At 42.1% G+C, this 17,759-nt stretch overlaps 3 protein-coding genes across 3 annotated transcripts; 2 read left to right on the top strand and 1 right to left on the bottom strand.

Annotated features, from left to right (window-relative positions):
• Positions 1–1,470: 1,470 nt before the first annotated feature.
• Positions 1,471–7,659, bottom strand: LOC109177040 (pachytene checkpoint protein 2 homolog). The gene is made up of 14 exons (XM_019326376.1): positions 7,411–7,659; positions 7,122–7,185; positions 6,718–6,824; positions 6,533–6,600; positions 6,143–6,246; positions 5,967–6,071; positions 5,206–5,295; positions 5,046–5,121; positions 3,535–3,604; positions 3,381–3,451; positions 3,185–3,275; positions 2,353–2,486; positions 2,126–2,254; positions 1,471–2,038 (listed from the first exon to the last, which is right to left on the bottom strand). Exons 1-14 carry the CDS (start codon positions 7,550–7,552, stop codon positions 1,898–1,900), a joined length of 1,392 nt encoding a protein of 463 aa, XP_019181921.1. The 5' UTR covers positions 7,553–7,659; the 3' UTR covers positions 1,471–1,897.
• Positions 7,660–10,269: 2,610 nt separating this feature from the next.
• LOC109177021 lies at positions 10,270–11,271 on the top strand. Its single transcript, XM_019326365.1, has one exon. It carries the CDS (start codon positions 10,270–10,272, stop codon positions 11,269–11,271), a length of 1,002 nt encoding a protein of 333 aa, XP_019181910.1.
• Positions 11,272–11,415: 144 nt separating this feature from the next.
• Positions 11,416–13,906, top strand: LOC109177020. The gene is made up of 2 exons (XM_019326364.1): positions 11,416–13,104; positions 13,235–13,906. Exons 1-2 carry the CDS (start codon positions 11,416–11,418, stop codon positions 13,904–13,906), a joined length of 2,361 nt encoding a protein of 786 aa, XP_019181909.1.
• The last annotated feature ends 3,853 nt before the right edge of the window (positions 13,907–17,759 follow it).

Below are 17,759 nucleotides of genomic sequence, written 5' to 3'. Positions count from 1 at the left end.
CAAGGCAATCACTCTACTTGACTGGTCGGGTTATAGGACTATAACCCTATCAAATGGTTTGTCTCAAACATTCATATTTATTGACTATAGGCCATGTTTGGTAACGGTTACTGTGAGGTTCTTATACTATAGTGTTTTATTCAATTTAGTCCTTTTACCTTAATTTTGCTCAATTTAGTCCCTGTACCTTTAAAAGTGAAACAATTAAGGACAATACCTTATATTTATGTATTTATTTTTAACATATTAATGTAATATATTGGTGGTATAAATAATTAATTTTAAATATTTATAAAATAATATATTAGTTGACATGTAAGTATGATGACGTGACAGATATAATGTCTAACGCCACATCAACTATTGTCCTTAATTGTTTTGCTTTTAAAAGTACAGGGACTAAAGTAAACAAAATTAATTTAGGACTAGATTGAACAAAACACTATAGTACAGATACTTTAACTGTTTGGTAACATAATTAGCTTATCAGTCAATTTTAACTTATTTGCTCACTATGTCAATATAAATGTTAAATTAATTAGCTTTTTGTAATAGTTTATTGCTTCAAAACGCTAAAATTCAAAAAGTTGTTCAAGGTAGCTTTTTCTTCAACTTTTTAAAAACATTATTTTTCATGTAGCTATTAGCTAATAATCAATTTATCAAATATCTTTCAACAATCAACTAATGCTATCAACTAATCAAATGCATTTATCCAATCAGCTAATAGCTATTTACCAAACACCTTATTTCAAATTAGCCAATTCCAATACAAATTAATTGAACAAATCCACGCCAAATACTCAAATTATATAAAATTTACTTCAATATAACATTTTACTTTAATACTGACGTCATATTTGGTGACAACTTTTGAAAGAAGAGTGTTAATTGTATTTTTAAAAAAATGTTACTTCTCTCATCAATGACCTATATTGATTGACAAAAAGAATAATTAAAGAGTTAATTCTATTTTTGGTTCTAGATTTATAAGTGCAGTCTTTTTTAAAATATTTTTTTTAATTCTAGTATTATTATTTTATGACTATTTATGGTCATTTGTAAATACAAAAATATTTTAACCTTTTTTGTACAAAGTGAATTAATTTATTATATTTTTATTTTATATTTTTTTAAAAAAAATATAATTAGATACCTAAATGTCCTCATATTTTATAAAATTTAAACAATTTTGTTTATGGATGAACCACAATAATACTACAAGCAAAGATGTTTAAAAAAAAATAATAATAATGAATTATCACTTATAAATTTATGACTAAAAATAAAATTAAATCAAAAAATAAAATAAAATATGAATAGTAAAACTCTTCAGAGTCTGATCAATAGGCTCCTTAACGGTGTTTCTACGATCCATTCACACCAACGCCATAACATACACACACACACAAGGTCAAATTGTCTTAAGCATCAGTTTCTTGGCAATCAAATCAAGTTAAAAGTGGGAGTAACCCCATCCAAGATGGCTAAGAATACAAACTTGTAAACACAATGTCACAAGTTCATCTTTACCAATTAGGATCACAAAGTGGAGCTTACCCAGAACACACTTTCGAATAATGACTGCAAGTTTCTTTCATCAACTAAAAACAATCAGGTTAAAATTCCATTGTAACTACACCTACATATGAGTATACCTACCTAATTCACATCTGTGCATCTATTATTACAATAGTCTATCTGCTACAATCCTAAGAAGCAGAGAATTTGAAGTTTATAGCTACAAATTCACAGAATAGAGTTGTTCCTGGCTCAGATGCAGATCATGCAGCACAATATCGTTTCATTTCTCACCAAGGAATCTGCTAGTGTGTGCCGATGAGAACCATGCAGCTCAGACATTAATCATTAGTTTCGCAAACGCAGACATGCACACTCAATCAGCCGCCTCTGATCGCTGGCGTTTAGCTGTTTCTATCAGTGCGTACAGAAATTTGTCGGGTTCACAGCTGTGAGGGTTCGCGAGTGCTGCATGTGCCAAGAATGGGAGCTTTCTGAGTGATCTTCCACTCAACCCCTGCAGAAGTGAGTTAGTGACCATGTGTTTGTCCTCATTTCATGGCAGTCAATGTTCAACGAGTAATCAAGCCTGAAATTCATATACCTCACATGATTCTGCAGCTTCAAGCAATAGTTTACACAGCTGAAACTGTGGTTGAGATTGTGGTGTCGCAGCTTTGCCAATGTGGTCTCTCAAGCTAGAAAAAACTGGAAATATTAGCTGTTCAGCACCCTACACGGAAATTATATTGCGGATTGATTTAGTCAGTAAATCAGTAGTACATTATACTTAGAGGTAGCATTGAATTGACAATTCGTTAGAAAAATTACCAGTGTATGTGAATTTGATAGTATTCCAGCCCTCAGGAGTTCTTGCAAGCAAGACCTTAGTATTTCATAGCGTGCTTGAAGAGTTGGAGGCCCCACATATGCTTTAATATCAGCCCGATCCACAAAAGCTATATCTGGAAAAAAAAAAAAAAAAAGAGTATTTGAACTTGAGATTAGGAACCCTCACCTCCTTAACGTTATACAAAGGGTCAATGACATATCAGAAATCAAATTATGCTTTTGATTTCCTGATTACACTGTACTGCTCAGCCTGCTCTACTTACTAGAGACAAATGTTCTTTCCCTTTTTTACCACAGATTTCTACTTTAATTACCAAATACTGGGAAATATACCCAAAAGATCCAAGTATTGTAGAATTACTAGATATCCATTTAGTAAACTGAACTGATGGGTATAGCATTCTTCCTTTGAAGAAAATGAGAAACCCAAAAACCATGGAAATCATTCAATGGCCGTAAAAGACTTTGGCCCTGTTTGGTAAAATAGTTAAATAACTAATATGAGTATTTGATTAATTAGCTTTTTTATAACAGCTTATTGCTTCAAAACACTAAAATTCAAAAAGCTACTCAAAGCAATTTTTTCGATAAGCTTTTTGAAAAAGTCATTTTGTATGTAATCAGTTATCAACTAAGAGCTAATTTACCAAACATCTTTCTACAATCAGTTAATGCTATCAACTAGTCAAACCCACTAACCCAATCAGCTAACAACTATTTACAAAACACCTCTTTTATGACAAATAATTTTTAGGGATAGAGCATGTAATGAGGTTCCCAAATTAGTGTCAGAGTTTAATTAGAGGCCTACCAATAGCTGCAGTGATATTGGATGTTGTCAGAATTATGACATTTGGTGATGATTTCAACTTGTCAAGCTGGGTCAACAACGCATTCACCACCTGTAAATTTAGTCATGTGCCAATGAATAAATTCTTGCAACATGATAGAAACACACTTTTTTTTTTTTGAATTTAGTTCCTGATAGAAATACAAGATAATTATACCCGTATAGAATCCGAAGGTTCTGACCCAGACAAAGCAGCTTTTCTAGCAGCAGCAAGACTTTCAACTTCATCTAAAAAAGGAGTTATCCTAAGAATTATATATGCTAAGGGAAATGCACAATAAGCATCGAAATAACAATTACAGTTTCCTCACCAATCAATACGAATACCAAATTGCTTTCTTCCTCTACCATTTCTTGAATTTTTGAAAATAGTTTAGCAACCTACAACAAAAATTACACTGTATACAAATCTTGAAAAGAACAAAATTTTGCAGAACATAAGTGTCATGAAGAATACTATTAGTAAAATAAGCTGGAGGTTCACACAAATGAACTTTAAATGCTTGGTGCTGGCTGCATATTGGCTATGCAAATTCCAAATTAAATACATGGGATAACTGGATCAATTGTGCCAATTGCCAAATATGATTGAAACATGGCCTTCTTCTTCAAAGCTTTGCTTTTTTATAAGATATTTATTTAGTTCTTTAGCTTGGGGGTGGGGGGTTGTCAACTGAAATGCTGAGCTCAACTACTGCACTATAGTTGGAATCTTGAAAAGAACAAAATTAGTAAAATAACTTAAAGAGAAGATTATTTATTACCACTGTGTTACAAAGTATCCATCTTTGAGTTCATGAATATGAAACAAGATTATGGTTTACATTTATGGATTGTGAAGAATCTATAATCTGCTCCTATTTACTTATAGATTATTAAACTAAATAAGCTAAAAGGTGCTGCACAACTCACAATCCATAATTTTACTCCTTAGAAAGTTGATTATTTAATCCACAATACAAGGAATCAGATTAAATAAGGTTTTACCAAACATGCACAATGTACCTTTGAGATTTTAGGAAAATTTGACTTTGCAGTCAAGAATTATGCACCATCCATGAATGCAAATTCACAAAGGCAATTGATTCATTTACCAATACTGTGTAACTGTGTTGCATGACACACAACATAAATTTATATATGCATGTGAATGTGTGTATTATATTATACTCTGTAGTAAGGATTTAAAATTTTATAAAAAAAATACTGGTTAGAGTTAATAGAATTTTAACTGCCATTGATCAAAAGAACAACAGCCTTCACATGTTTATTTAATGATAAAAATAATGCTACCCAGTATACTTTCAGATCACATGACTAAATAAGCTAGAAGAGGTGCCAATGAAGACTACCAAGTACCAAGTACGTCAATCCGTAACTTAAAGAAAGGTAGGTCAATCCCCAAGAGGAGTAATTCTGGTTGGGGTATCTTTGTCCCTCCATATAGAGTGCACTTCATCCCCTTTTGTTTAGGTATATTGTTCGTGCTTATTGCTGTTGCAATTGGGCCTTTAGTCATTGTTTTATTTTGTATGATTAGCTAAAATAATTGTAATTGAATTCTATTCCTCATTTCCTCATTGTCTCAATTTTAATTAAAATAAAATAAAATAAAATAAAATAAAAATGAAGCTAGAATAGGTACTGCCTACAAAGTTATTTGCTGACAAGTTAACATAAAATATTAAAATTCAAGCATGAAGTCCTTCAAGTGTTTCAAGTGTTATTAGTTCAAGCTTAAGTTAGAAATCTGAGTTGATATATGTAACAGTAAAAAGGTAGAAAAGTTTATGCAAAGTTCAAACTGCTATGTGATACTTACCAACTTGCCGCTTTCAGAAAACCATTTACTAAACAAGGAGTGTGCATTAACTTCTATCAATTGGCATTGCGGATATCTGAGCTTGTGGCATAGCAAGAAGTCATTTAAATGAAATAATAAATAAAAAGGAATTACCAAAAATCAAGAGCAATGCACAAACCTAGAGTTAAATTGAATTGAAAGTTTGTGTGCCAGTGCTTTACACAAAGATGTCTTGCCTGTTCCTGGAGGCCCATGAAGAAGAACAATTCTGCATAAAATTTCAAATGAGATTAGTAAAACACTAAAGTGAATTTGCAATATTGAGGACTGAACAACTCAACAACAGGTTGTAAATTTATTACTGCCTGAAATGTATATGCACTTAAAAGTGAAGAATTGTTAACACTAGTTCATAAAACATTCAGCACACAAGTCCTCCATGCACTAGAAACATAATTAGTTATGATTGAAAAATGCTTTTACATGATTAAGAAAAGCAATGTAGCAAAGGACCCTTAGAAATTAAAAGGCATGGAAAAAAATACATTGAACCAACTATAGACAGGATGCTTCTGCTTAGAACTTTTATTCAACACCATGAAAAGCTAGAGATAATCCTACGACGAGCTTGGAAGCATGAAGCATTGGTAGTGCAAGATACTTTATATTTAGTCCACAGTCCACTTAAATTTTGCAAGTCATATAATAACCAATTGGAGCATCAAAGCAGCCATCTGTATGTGAATCACTTAGTCAGTTAAACCTTTGGAACAAATAAAAACCTAAAAATTAAAAACTAAACAAAAAGTAACTTTTCCATGGAGAAGAAACCAAAGAAAAATAAATTTTAGACAGAAAGACACTGAAATCACTGACTAGTAAATAAAAATAAGAGCGTAGCATCAACAAGTCTAAAAAATAAGAAAACAAAAATATCACCTGTTCCAAGATACAAGGAAAGGATCAACACCCTTCTCAGTGAAAAGCAAAGCGCTTGCTGCATATCGCAACAACCTCTGCTTGAGACCAGATTCGTAAATTAAGCTGTAGATACAAAATGATCATGTATGCTTCCCCATCTGTTTATCTTTGGAGCGTTCAAAGAAGAAACATACCTTTCCCACATTCCATCAAATTCTTTTGCAGGAAGAATCCATTCATTAAACGTAGAAAGCTGGCCATCCCCACTCATATCTTCACATGGTCCTTCCTCATTAAGCTGAGGAATCAAATTAAAAAAGGTCACTTAAATACATAAAAAGTAATCATGAAAAGCATAATCTGTGCATTATTATCCTTTTTACTATGTTAACCTGGGATATTATCATTCTTACTATGTTGCTCTTTTATCTTTCAAAACTTTTAATTTTACAAATATTCACAATGAGACTTAATCTTGTGTGCAATGTGCAATAACGTACAGTAGATAGCTGGGTTAAATCAACAAATTGCTTTTAACTGTTTGATGCACTTATTGAAACATTGAGATGGGTAAGGGAACACACCTGAAATACATGCACAACAGGTTTAACTTGCCAGAACAAAAGAATATGACCATTCTCCAACCACATATCTACAAAACCAGCAATTAGGTGCAATGAAACTCAAAATAAGTTACACTGTCTTCTTTCACTTCCAGACGTCTTCCTGAAAATAATAGAGCTTCAAGTCTGCATCCCAACTTAAATACCTGTATCACACACACATATCCGCTGCACATTTTCCGCAAGGAGGGGATCATCAAGTGGAACTGGAATTGGACCATCAACATAGCTCATACTCCTCTTTTCCAGCATTCTGTACACAAAAATAGGCGTGCAGTGAGGCAAATAAAAGCTGATGTACAAGCAGTCAAAAGCACCTAGAAATCAATTTAACCACAAAATTCATCAGATGCAAATGGTGCAAACGATCCAATAAAATCTATAACAAAGGGCCATAAATTATTAATAATACAGAATCAAGCAGAACTTGACTAATGACGAATTCGCCAAGCTAAGCCTTTCTAATTAATAAATTAGTAAACTACGTAATGTCCTTCCAAGCAGGCAACATAAATTAGCTCTTAGTACACAATACAGAACCTGAAAATACCTTTCAACGGCTAAGCGGATATCATCTAGGCGAGCTGTACTAGAGGGGTTCAAGCAAACCTCAACTGCAAGAACAAGTTGTGAACTTTCAAACCTTGAAACTCATTTCCCTTTGGGGGGGAAAAGAAAAACAGATATACAAAGCTCAAAACTTTCTGCGATACAAAATGGAAACTCCGCAAAATAGTTCATTTGGAAACATAAAAGCTTTGTATGCAATCAATTTAGCTAAAGTAAACGGACCAAAGAGGGGTACAGATAAACCAACGACATATGGAACAGTGGCAAACCTGATACAAGGATCTTTTCTTCCTGGACCCTAGGAGCCGGAGGCGATTTTGGCAGTGGAGGCGGCTCCTCAAGTACTCCATTGTGGCCGGAGACGCCGCCATCAGGGGCATTCTCCATGGAAACTTCCATAGGAGCACTCATTTCGGAGACTTGAGCAACTCGGAAATCGGAATCGCAGTGCAAATGTGCAATCGGAAATTTGTGAAGAATCGCTAAAACCCTAGCAATGGTTCTTTTGTAAAACTGAGCGCGGGAAAGTTATTTGGTACTCCGTACTTGGTTTATGTACAAAATAAAAACCGCGAATTTTGCCTGCAATAATGATAAAATAATTTTTGCCAATTTTGCAATGATAAAATCATTTATGTAAAAAATTTTACAATAGCCTACTTTAAAATGACATCAACTAAACGTAGAAATTTACAAGGTGGTATTGTAATAGGTAACCCGTTTTTCTTATTTCAATTGATATAGTTTTGGTTTTTTATTTTTTGATACAGTTTTTCAGTTTAAACTAAATTAATTCTAAGAACATTTTATTTTCAAACAAAATTCTGAGAATATTCTCATTAGTAAGATTTTTGGGTAACTTTTTGCAGGTCAAATGAGATTTAAGAAGAGAGAAAAACAAGGTAAAAAAAAATGAAAAAGAAAATTGTCACACAAAAAAAAAAAAAAAAGGAAATTGTATTATTTACATGCGCACCTGTTGGGCAAATTATGCTGTGAGCACATGCCCACGTGCCCACCATGCATATAGTGTGCACAAATTTATATCCATAATTTCTATACCGTAGATCTATAATTTCTAGAATCTCGGCGAGCTAAAATTTATACTTTAGATTCCAATTGTTGAACCATGTTTTCACAAATCAGTCGTTATATCGTGGATAGGGGTGCACGTGCACTGCGGTCAAAACGGCGTCGTTTCTTTAAGTAAAGAAACGGCGCGCCGTTATAGTTAACGGAGTGCGAATATTTGATGTATTAATTATCGACTGACACTACAGTGTATCTAAACCGATACTGCCTCACGTATTATTTTATATATTATCAACTGAAACTGCAATTCAATTAAAGTGAAACTGTAGTTGTGTTGAAATGAAACTACATTGTATCTAAACTAACACTGCCTCACGTATTATTTTTATATTATCAACTGAAATTGCAATTGAATTGAAATGAAACTGTAGGTGTTGAAATGAAACTGTACTGTATATAAAATGAAACTGAATAACATTTCACATATTTAGGTGTATATTGTGTAATGAAGCTGTAGTTATATCGAAATGATCATGTAGTTGTGTTTTAATAAAACCATGGTGTATATAAAATAAAATTAAATAATGACGCGAAACGGCGCGCCGTTTCTTTGCTTGTGTTTTAACACTAGCGGCGCGTCGTTTCTTTACTTAAAGAAACGACGTCGTTTTGACCGCGTGCATGTGCACCGCGGTCCACGATATAACGACTGAATAAAAATGCACCTTATTTCAGTGGTCTATTTTACAATGTGGTCCATGGTCCATGGTATAATGATTGTTTAAGTTTTAAATATGCTCAAATATTACTGAAAGTCTAGACTATTTAAAGAGGCAAGTTATACTGGAGTTCTACTAATCTTTTGATAACAAAGATTCCTATTTCTCAATGATATTCTACGATCAAGACAATTGGATGAATCCCAAAAAACCATTTCACATATGGTAGGATATATCCCGACCGACTTAGCTTGTTCTCTGCATCATTCAGTACAGTTCCTTTGCCCGAGCGCCGTAGAAAGAAGGCAGTCGGTACCGGTCGTCCATATAACCTTGTGTTGACCTTTTTGCTTAAAGGCGTTCGAGTTTGCCCGGTTGATCCACTTCTCGACCGCTTTTCTGCTCGATCGACGTACCTTTGTAACACATGGAAGCGGTATCCCTGGAGAGGGGCACGTGGCAGCACCAGGCGTCGACAGAGAGTGACCACCAGGCTTTGGCACGTGGATGTTGCGTGGAATACATGCCGGTAGGTCGGAGGCTGTTCCCGGCAATGGGCTATAAATATCCACGGTGGATAAGGCGAAGGGGACTTTTGGAACGATCAACAGGCTACTTACAGAGCAGCCCGACCGCAGTCAGTCGGCCCTCGGAGTAGTCATTAGATTGTATTAGGTCATCCTTGTATTTACACTATCATTTTGGCGCCGTCTGTGGGGAATCAGTACAATTAGTCACGAACGACGAAGTGCCTACATCCCAAAAATATGTATCCATATATGCAAGATATAGGGGAGGATGCGGACAGCTCTTCCGATCATCACACACAGTATGGTCCAACCGTCGACCTGAACCTCAACCTCTCACCCCCTCACTCGGTGGTTCCTAACCCGGTCAATTATGTCCAACCGATGTATCCGCCACCTGGTCAGCAATTCCCATACCCAGGATACTTTCCACATCCAGCACCACCCGCTCCGTATGGTTACTGGCTCAGAACCCCAATGTATTATCCGCCGGGTAATTATCAACCTTACAGGTCTGCGTACACGGCTTCAGCTTATGTTTCCCCGAGCCAACCAGCAATGCAGACCGAGTTTGAGCTCCAGCTCTGTCAGGGAGGAACCACGGCAGGAAACTCATGTCCAGGCGGTAGATGAGTCTGAGCCACAGGACAATCGCGCGAGCGCGTTTGAGCGTCTTCGGCCGGCAATGCACCAATGATTGGGACCACAATACCCAGATAGGTGGTCGGTTAATTCACCTATGCACGCAGCCAGTCAAGCGGAATCATCAGGAAACAGCGAACCCCATGTACACCGTCGTCGCCGAGCCTGTGAACAAACCCGGACAGCTGAGCAAGATGACACCTGGGGAATGGTGAACGAGTTGAGCGCAGAATTCACTCGGTGGCAGCATGAGCATGCTTCGGGCCCTCCGGACCACACCGCTTCATTATTGCAGACCCATTTCATGGCCGAGATTATGGCTCAGCCGTATCCGCTCGACCTGCACATTCCTGGTAATAAGGAGTACAATGGACGAACAGACCCAGATGTCCACATCAATACCTATTATGGGAACATGCTGATGATGGGTGTAAGTGACGCTGTGATGTGTCGAGCTTTCTACTCGACGTTATCTGGACGAGCAACCGAGTGGTTTAGAACGTTGGACCCAGGATCTATCTCTTGTTTTGCCAACCTGGCGACTAAGTTCACTCGAAAGTTTGTAACCTCAAAAATCATTCAAAAGCCTTACATGTACCTGGAGAAAGCTAAGCAATTGGAAGGGGAAACTTTGATCGACTTTTTGGTTAAATGGAAAGCGGCCGTAGGTGAGGTCGAGCCCATGGATGACCTGACGGCGATCCATATGTTACACATTTCTTTGAGAGCTGGGTATTTATATCAAGACTTCATACTTCATCCGCCGACGACGTATGAAGAAGCCCTTCGCCGAGTGACTGACTATGCCAATGCTGTTAAGCGGTCTCAGGAAGTCGGGTCATCTCGAAAGCCCCCCGGACGGTCGGATAATCGGTCGGCAGAACACCCCCGATCCCGAACTCACCCGGAAGACTTCACGGCTTTGAACCGCTCGGCCGCGGAAGCCCTGCAATACGTACAATCATGTAATCTCATTCGGTTACCACGTCCTGGACAGGAAGGGAAGGATAAGTCAAAGCACTGCGCTTATCACCGATGCAGTGGGCACGATACTGAAGAGTGTACAACTTTGAGACAGTTGTTAGAGGACTTACTTCAAGCCGGTAAGTTGGATAAGTGTGTGGGAAAAAGAGAAGAGAACAAGAAATCAATTGGGAAAAGAGATCATCAGCGTTCCGATCGATATGAGCGATCGGACCATGACCAGTGAGACTCCGATCCCAAGTCTGACAGTCACCCCACGTCTAAGCCGACCATCCACGTCATATTTGGGGGTTTGGAAGATGCATCCCAAGCTCGGGAGTCCTACCCGGTCACGATTGTGGAATCCCGCGAGACCGGTAAGCGGCAAAAGATGGAACCAATCACTTTTGCGTTGGAGGATCAGCCTGAGACCGGGGATACGGGGATGGAGGCTCTGGTAGTTACGATTGATATCATGGGAGTGGATGTACAGAGGGTGATGGTTGACACCGGAAGCAGCGTGAACGTCCTTTACCTGGACATTTTTGAGAAGTTAAAGCTCGATCTCCGAGAATTGACTCCGGTCGGGGCGCCTTTGTCTGGATTTACCGGGGACACTATCCACCCCGAAGGAAAAATCATCCTCCCGGTTGAATTGGGGACTCCTCCCAAGTCGGTTAGGACGCAGATGGAGTTTGTCGTGGTCAACCTTCGTTGCGTCCATAATGTTATCCTGGGCCGCCCTGCAATCATGAGGGTCGGGGGAATTATATCCATGCCCCATCTCTGCATGAAGTTCCCCACCTCGGCCGGGGTCGGAGTGTTGCGCGGCGACGCCCAGTCAGCTAGAAAGTGTTATTCCCGATCAGTTAACCGACGAGATTCAGGCTCCTCAGGAGTGAATACCATCACCAAAGACGCTGGAAAAGACCGAAAGGAGCAACCTGAGCCTTCAGAGGAAATAGAAGAAGTCCCCCTGTCAGAAGACCGACCTGAACGGAAAGTCAAGATCGGTCGAGCCTTGACCCCCGAGCTTCGATTGGAGGTCTTAGCAATTCTTCAGGAATTCGCCGATATATTCGCGTGGGGCCCGAAGGACATGCCCGGGATTGACTGCACCGTGATATGCCATCGATTGGCCGTAGACCCTGCCGCGAAGCCGGTCAAGCAAAAGACCAAACACTTGTCCTCGGACCGCAGGGAGTTCGTACGGGAGGAAGTAAAAAAGATGGCCGCAATCGGGCACATCCACCCGGTCACCTATCCCGAATGGGTGGCCAACATAGTACTGGTTCCCAAGCCACCATATTGGAGGATGTGCATCGATTTCACTGACTTAAATAAAGCGTGCCCTTTGGACCCATATCCGTTACCGAGCATTCATCAGATGGTGGATGAAACGGCGGGGGCGGAATTGATGAGCTTTATGGATGCCTTTATAGGCTACCACCAGATCATGATGAGTCATGAGGATGAAAGTAAGACGTCGTTCGTCACGCCCGATGGCTTGTATTGTTACCGAGTTATGCCGTTCGGTCTGCGAAACGCAGGGGCCACATATCAACGAATGATCAACATGTTGTTCGAAGACCTGTTGGGCGGAACCATGGAGGCATACATTGACGATATGCTTGTTAAGAGTCGGGATCGAGCGGATCATACTCGGGACCTCCGGCAATGTTTTCAGATCATGCGGACGTATCAGTTACGTCTAAACCCTACTAAGTGTACATTTGCAGTTCAAACGGGAAAGTTTCTGGGCTACATGATGACTAAGCGAGGGATCGAGCCCAATCCGGCTAAAGTAAAAGCGATCCTTGACATGCAGCCGCCCACGACCGTCCGAGAAGTACATCAGTTGACCGGTAGATTAGCAGCTTTGAGCAGATTCCTCTCTAAACTGGCGGAACGGGCTCTGCCTTTCTTCAAAGTGTTGCGTAAGGTCAATGGGTTTACTTGGGATGATGAGTGCCGATCGGATTTCACGAACTTGAAAAATTATTTGATGTCCCCGATCGTGTTATCCAAACCCGAACCAGGGGAAGAATTAGATGTTTATTTAGGAGTGTCCGATCGAGCGGTTAGCGTTGTATTGTGCCGAACGGATCAAGAGGGCACTCAACGACCTGTGTACTATGTGAGTCACGTGCTGCATGGTCCGAAACTCCGTTATTCCTGCTTGGAGAAAGTCGTTTATGCATTATACACAGCCAATCGGGGCTGTCCTTCGCAACGCTTCTTCCTCCGAACGCCTAGTGAAATGGGCGTTGATGTTGACCCATTTCGCCATGGAATACCGACTGCGCCCAGCTATCAAGGGTCAAGCCTTGGCGGATTTTCTCGTAGAATGCACCGCTCGGGATACTCAACCTCAAAGTTTGGAAAATCCTGAAGCGGCATGGTGGACGCTGGCCACTGATGGATCGAGCAGGAAGAAAGGAGCGGGCGGAGGAGTAGTAGTCACGAGCCCGGAAGGCTTCAAAGTTTATTACGCCCTGATGTATCAGTTCACCCCCACCAACAATGAGGCAGAATATGAAGCGTTCATCAATGGATTACAATTTGCTCAGGACCTGGGGGCTGACTACATCCGAGCGCAAACAGATTCCGCCCTGGTGGTCAGGCAAGTACTCGGAGAATATGAGGTTAATGGTGAGCGACTTCAATCTTATCGGGATCTAGCAATGGAAAAACTTAATCTGTTCCGAGCGTATGCTGTCCAGCACGTTCCCCGCTTGGATAACGCTGATGTAGATATCTTGTCCAAGTTGGCACAAGATGCCCCCAAGCACATTTCCAAGATTGCTCGAATCTTAATGATTCCGAGGCATAGCATCCATCGGCTATCGGTCGTCCCAGTCCAACCGGCCGAAGAGACTTGAATTACAGATTTGATGGAATATTTGCAGCATGCCCGTCTTCCGGACGACCTACAGCGAGCTCGAAAGGCTAAACTACGGGCGCCGAGGTTCCAAGTGCAGGAAGGCCGTTTATACCGACGATCGTATGGCGGCCCCTTGATGCGATGCCTCAATTCCTTCGAAGCATAGTTGGTTATGAACGAGTTACATTCGCGTCTCTGTTCATCTCATCAAGGTGGGCGGTCGCTGGCTCGTCGTATAATGGTGATCGGATATTATTGGCCGTCGATACAATTAGACTGTGAGAAGCTCGCTAAAGGCTGTGAGACATGTCAACTCTATGCCCGGATGCCAGGTCGTCCTGCGACATTCTATCAGCTGGTCACGACTACAATTCCATTCGCTCGGTGGGGGGTGGATATATTAGGGCCCTTCCCGCAGCTATCCGGACGTCAGCGTTTTGTCATCGTCGCTATAGATTACTTTTCCAAGTGGATCGAGGCTGAGCCCTTGGCCACGATCACTTCCCAACAGTGCGCTCGTTTCTTATGGCGAAATGTCGTTTCTCAATTCGGCGTCCCTGTACAACTGATAAGTGACAATGGCCGGCAATTTGTGGGTCGGTATTTCCAAAACTTCTTGGCGACGATCGGGACGACCTCGATCCGATCATCGGTGGCTTACCCTCAGGGGAATGGTCAAGTGGAGAATGCCAATCGAACCATCCTAGAGGGATTAAAGAAAAAATTACATTCAGCCGGTCGTAGCTGGGCCGAGGAGCTCCCATTTGTACTTTGGACATATCGTACAACGCCCAGAGAGGCAACAAGAGAAACTCCTTTTGCACTAGTTTATGGCGCTGAGGCTCGGTTGTCGATCGAAGCTTGGATCCCGATGGCTAGGGAGCGGTCTTACGATGCAATAGAGAACGAACATTCTCTAGCCGTGGACCTAGATAGCGTGGAAGAAAAAAGGGAGATCCCTGCTAAACGAATAGCCGAGTATCAACAGAGAGTCAAGGGCACCAAGGATGTCCGGGTCCAACCACGCTACATCCAGGTCGGGGATTATGTGTTGCGACGACGGGAAGCAAGTCAACCCCTTGAAGGAGGCAAGTTGGCCCAAAATTGGGAAGGACCGTATGTGATCATAGCGATCGTTCGCCCGGGCACTTACCGTCTTGAAAAAAGTACTGGGAGGTCGATCGACGGAACGTGGAACTCGGAAAATTTAGTGTTGTTTCGCCACTAACTTTGATGTTTTTGTTCAGAGGGGGTGGTGCTTAACCTGCGAGTGGGCACGCCCATCTTTTTTCATGTATAAGGGAATGTTTAAGTGTTCAAACCGTCTGCGTACGGGACTCAGTTATGTATAATCGATCGTTGAGTGCTTGCTCGTCTGCGCACGGGGGCGCGGTTGATTACCATGATATGTAAATAATGTGTTGGTTGTTAAATCGATTCCAGAGTTTGATTTTGAGCGTGATTCGAATGACTTTCAACTCTCAAGACTCGACAACAACGACCGCATCGGGCGAGTGCCCAACGACTACAATGTCGCTAAAACTTGCCCGATAAAACTGGGAGAAATTATCCGGTTATAACCGATAAGGGTAAAGGCCCCGTTCGCCACCGACCGATAGGGGTAAAAACCCAACGACTTTAAAATTCGCTCACATTTCACCCGAGCAGTTCACAATACTCGACAGATAGGTCTCAGGTCCGGCGAACAGTCGTACGACGACGTCGACCGGCTAAGACATGTCAAGCGGTATGTACCCAATCGATCCCAACATTAACTAACCTTTTAACCACTGTCGCACTCACTCGTCCCTCGCATGTCCGGCAGTGTGGGGGCTAGGGTAAAGGGTCAAGTTTGAACACGCATAACGAATAAGCATAAAATGCTAAGTTTGAACACGTGTAACGAACAGGCATACAATGCTAAGTTTGAACAAGCATAACGAACAAGCATAAAATGTGAAAACGAGACAAAAGCGTAAAAATGCGAAAAATAGAAGAGCGATATGCAATGAACAATCGATCGATCCATTAAAAAATTAAAAGTTGCCCGGTATAAACGGGACCGAGTTCCCAATCGAGTTAAGATTACAAAAATTAAAGAAAAGAAGCAAGGCTCTAGGGTCGGTCGGTCGTCAATCACACAGCCTTCCCTCCAGCTTGTTCTCCCGCAGCTGGCTCAGCTTCCGATCCTGACGCGGATGGCTCGGTAAAGGGCGTGGGCCCGGGGTCGGGGATCTCGTCCGGAAGAGTGGTCAACACCGCCTTCATATCCTCGCCCTCGAAGACCTCTTCCATTATGGTCCGGGTCTCCTCCTGCATCACCCTTTGACCAGACGCATAGGCCCAGTAGCCGAAGACCCAGACCTTCTCTTTCCCGAGCTTGTTCTTCATAAGGGCTCGGAAGAACTTCTCATCTGAAGGCTCGTCACGGCAGAGGAATTTGGCGAGGCCTTCCAGATTGCCTAGTCGGGTCTTCAGCTCGCCCGCTTCCGCTCGGGCAACTCGTGCCTCTTTCTCGGCCGCCGCTTGAGCATCCTTAGCGGCTTTTAGCTCTTTCTGAAGGTCAGCGATCTCCTTGCCACGGCGCTCGGTGACCCGCTTTAAGGCCTCGGCTTCATTGGCCAGCAGGGCCCGATATTGAAGGCTGAGGAGTGCTCGTGATGCCTGCAAGAAAGTGACGTTAAAATAATCGATCTGCTCGAAAAGGTTGAAAGCCAAAAAGTCATCTAAAGAAACCTTGACTAAGTCTCGTGCCCCCTTCTCAGCCATCTGGGTCGGCGTCCATTCGGTCATGTCCTCCCCGATCGGTTGGAGATTGTTGATCCTAGCAAGGAGGGACAACTCCCTGCCCGTCTGTTCGCCGCTCGGGACGACTTCGGTCGGGGGGCTTTGCCTTCGGCGACGCTTGAGAGAGCCCGCCTATTCTACGTCCTTCCCGGACGCTTTCTCTTTTCCCTTCCGTCCGGGAGCTCGGGGGGCCAACGGGTTGGCCGCGGCGTCTGCGAGCAAAACACCCTCGGAGGTGGTCGTGGAAGCGGCCAAGGGACGCGCAACCGGGACGGAGGCGTCACCGACCTCTTGACCGGCCGGTGGAGCAATGGCAGCTGCCTTTCCCCCGAGCGTCATTTTGGCTCGGGGGCTCGAGGAGCGCTAACGGTCGAAAAACCACGAGCTGGACCCATTCCTGCAGCAAAAAAAAAAAAAAAAACAACATTAGTTCATTGTTAGTCAGTGTAAAAAGGCCGAGGAAGTGTAACGGGAGGTAGACCTTCGACGGTCGGCTCGGCTTGAGGGGCCGCTACAGCGATCGACACCGAAAGCAGTCGTGGCGTGTACTTCATTTCTACGTCATATAGGGGAGGCGGCAGTCGGGCGTTCTCGTACGCCTCTCTCGATCGAAAGATCTTGTACTCGTGAAACTCGCATGAAATGCAGAATGTTGCTTCTCGAAAGGGCTCGAGTGGCTGGTGATTGTACGTGTTTCCGGTAATGTGTCCCCCACGTTCGGTCGATCGGCAGGATCCAAGGGTCGTATTCGACCGAAAAGATCCTGTTCTTCCATCATCGGTTGTTTCCGGGAAGGTTGGCGATCGAGCATAGGTGGTCCCGGGATTGAATCATCAGGTATCCACCACCGTATAGGGCTGGCAAGGGTTTAACTATGTAAATATAGCTGAAGAGCTCCATCGTACACATAGCATTGTGCCGAGCACATATCTGCGGGAAGCATGCCAGTATCCGATGGGCGTTCGGGCAGATCTGGGCCGGCAACATCCGGTAGTAGCCCAAGAACGCGGTCAAGAGGAGGGAAAAGGGGGAGGTGATCGGGGATCTTAAGGAATCAAAGTGCA

Source organism: Ipomoea nil, unplaced genomic scaffold (assembly GCF_001879475.1).
Source record: "Ipomoea nil cultivar Tokyo-kokei standard unplaced genomic scaffold, Asagao_1.1 scaffold0782, whole genome shotgun sequence".
NCBI classification, from domain to species: domain Eukaryota; kingdom Viridiplantae; phylum Streptophyta; class Magnoliopsida; order Solanales; family Convolvulaceae; genus Ipomoea; species Ipomoea nil.
The sequence above is the reverse complement of the archived record's forward strand: the minus strand, read 5'-3'. Positions and strand labels throughout refer to the sequence as shown.

Bases quoted from the DNA above. Each gene is read 5' to 3' on its own strand.
- LOC109177040 (XM_019326376.1), bottom strand. From the start codon at position 7,552: ATGAGTGCTCCTATGGAAGTTTCCATGGAGAATGCCCCTGATGGCGGC. The intron at 5,122-5,205 runs GTTTGTGCATTG...CCACAAGCTCAG, and splicing joins TCAATTCAATTTAACTCTAG to ATATCCGCAATGCCAATTGA. The intron at 2,487-3,184 runs GTAGGCCTCTAA...TTTTTTTTCCAG, and splicing joins CAATATCACTGCAGCTATTG to ATATAGCTTTTGTGGATCGG.
- LOC109177021 (XM_019326365.1), top strand. From the start codon at position 10,270: ATGGTGAACGAGTTGAGCGCAGAATTCACTCGGTGGCAGCATGAGCAT.
- LOC109177020 (XM_019326364.1), top strand. From the start codon at position 11,416: ATGGAACCAATCACTTTTGCGTTGGAGGATCAGCCTGAGACCGGGGAT. The intron at 13,105-13,234 runs GTTAGCGTTGTA...CATTATACACAG, and splicing joins TAGGAGTGTCCGATCGAGCG to CCAATCGGGGCTGTCCTTCG.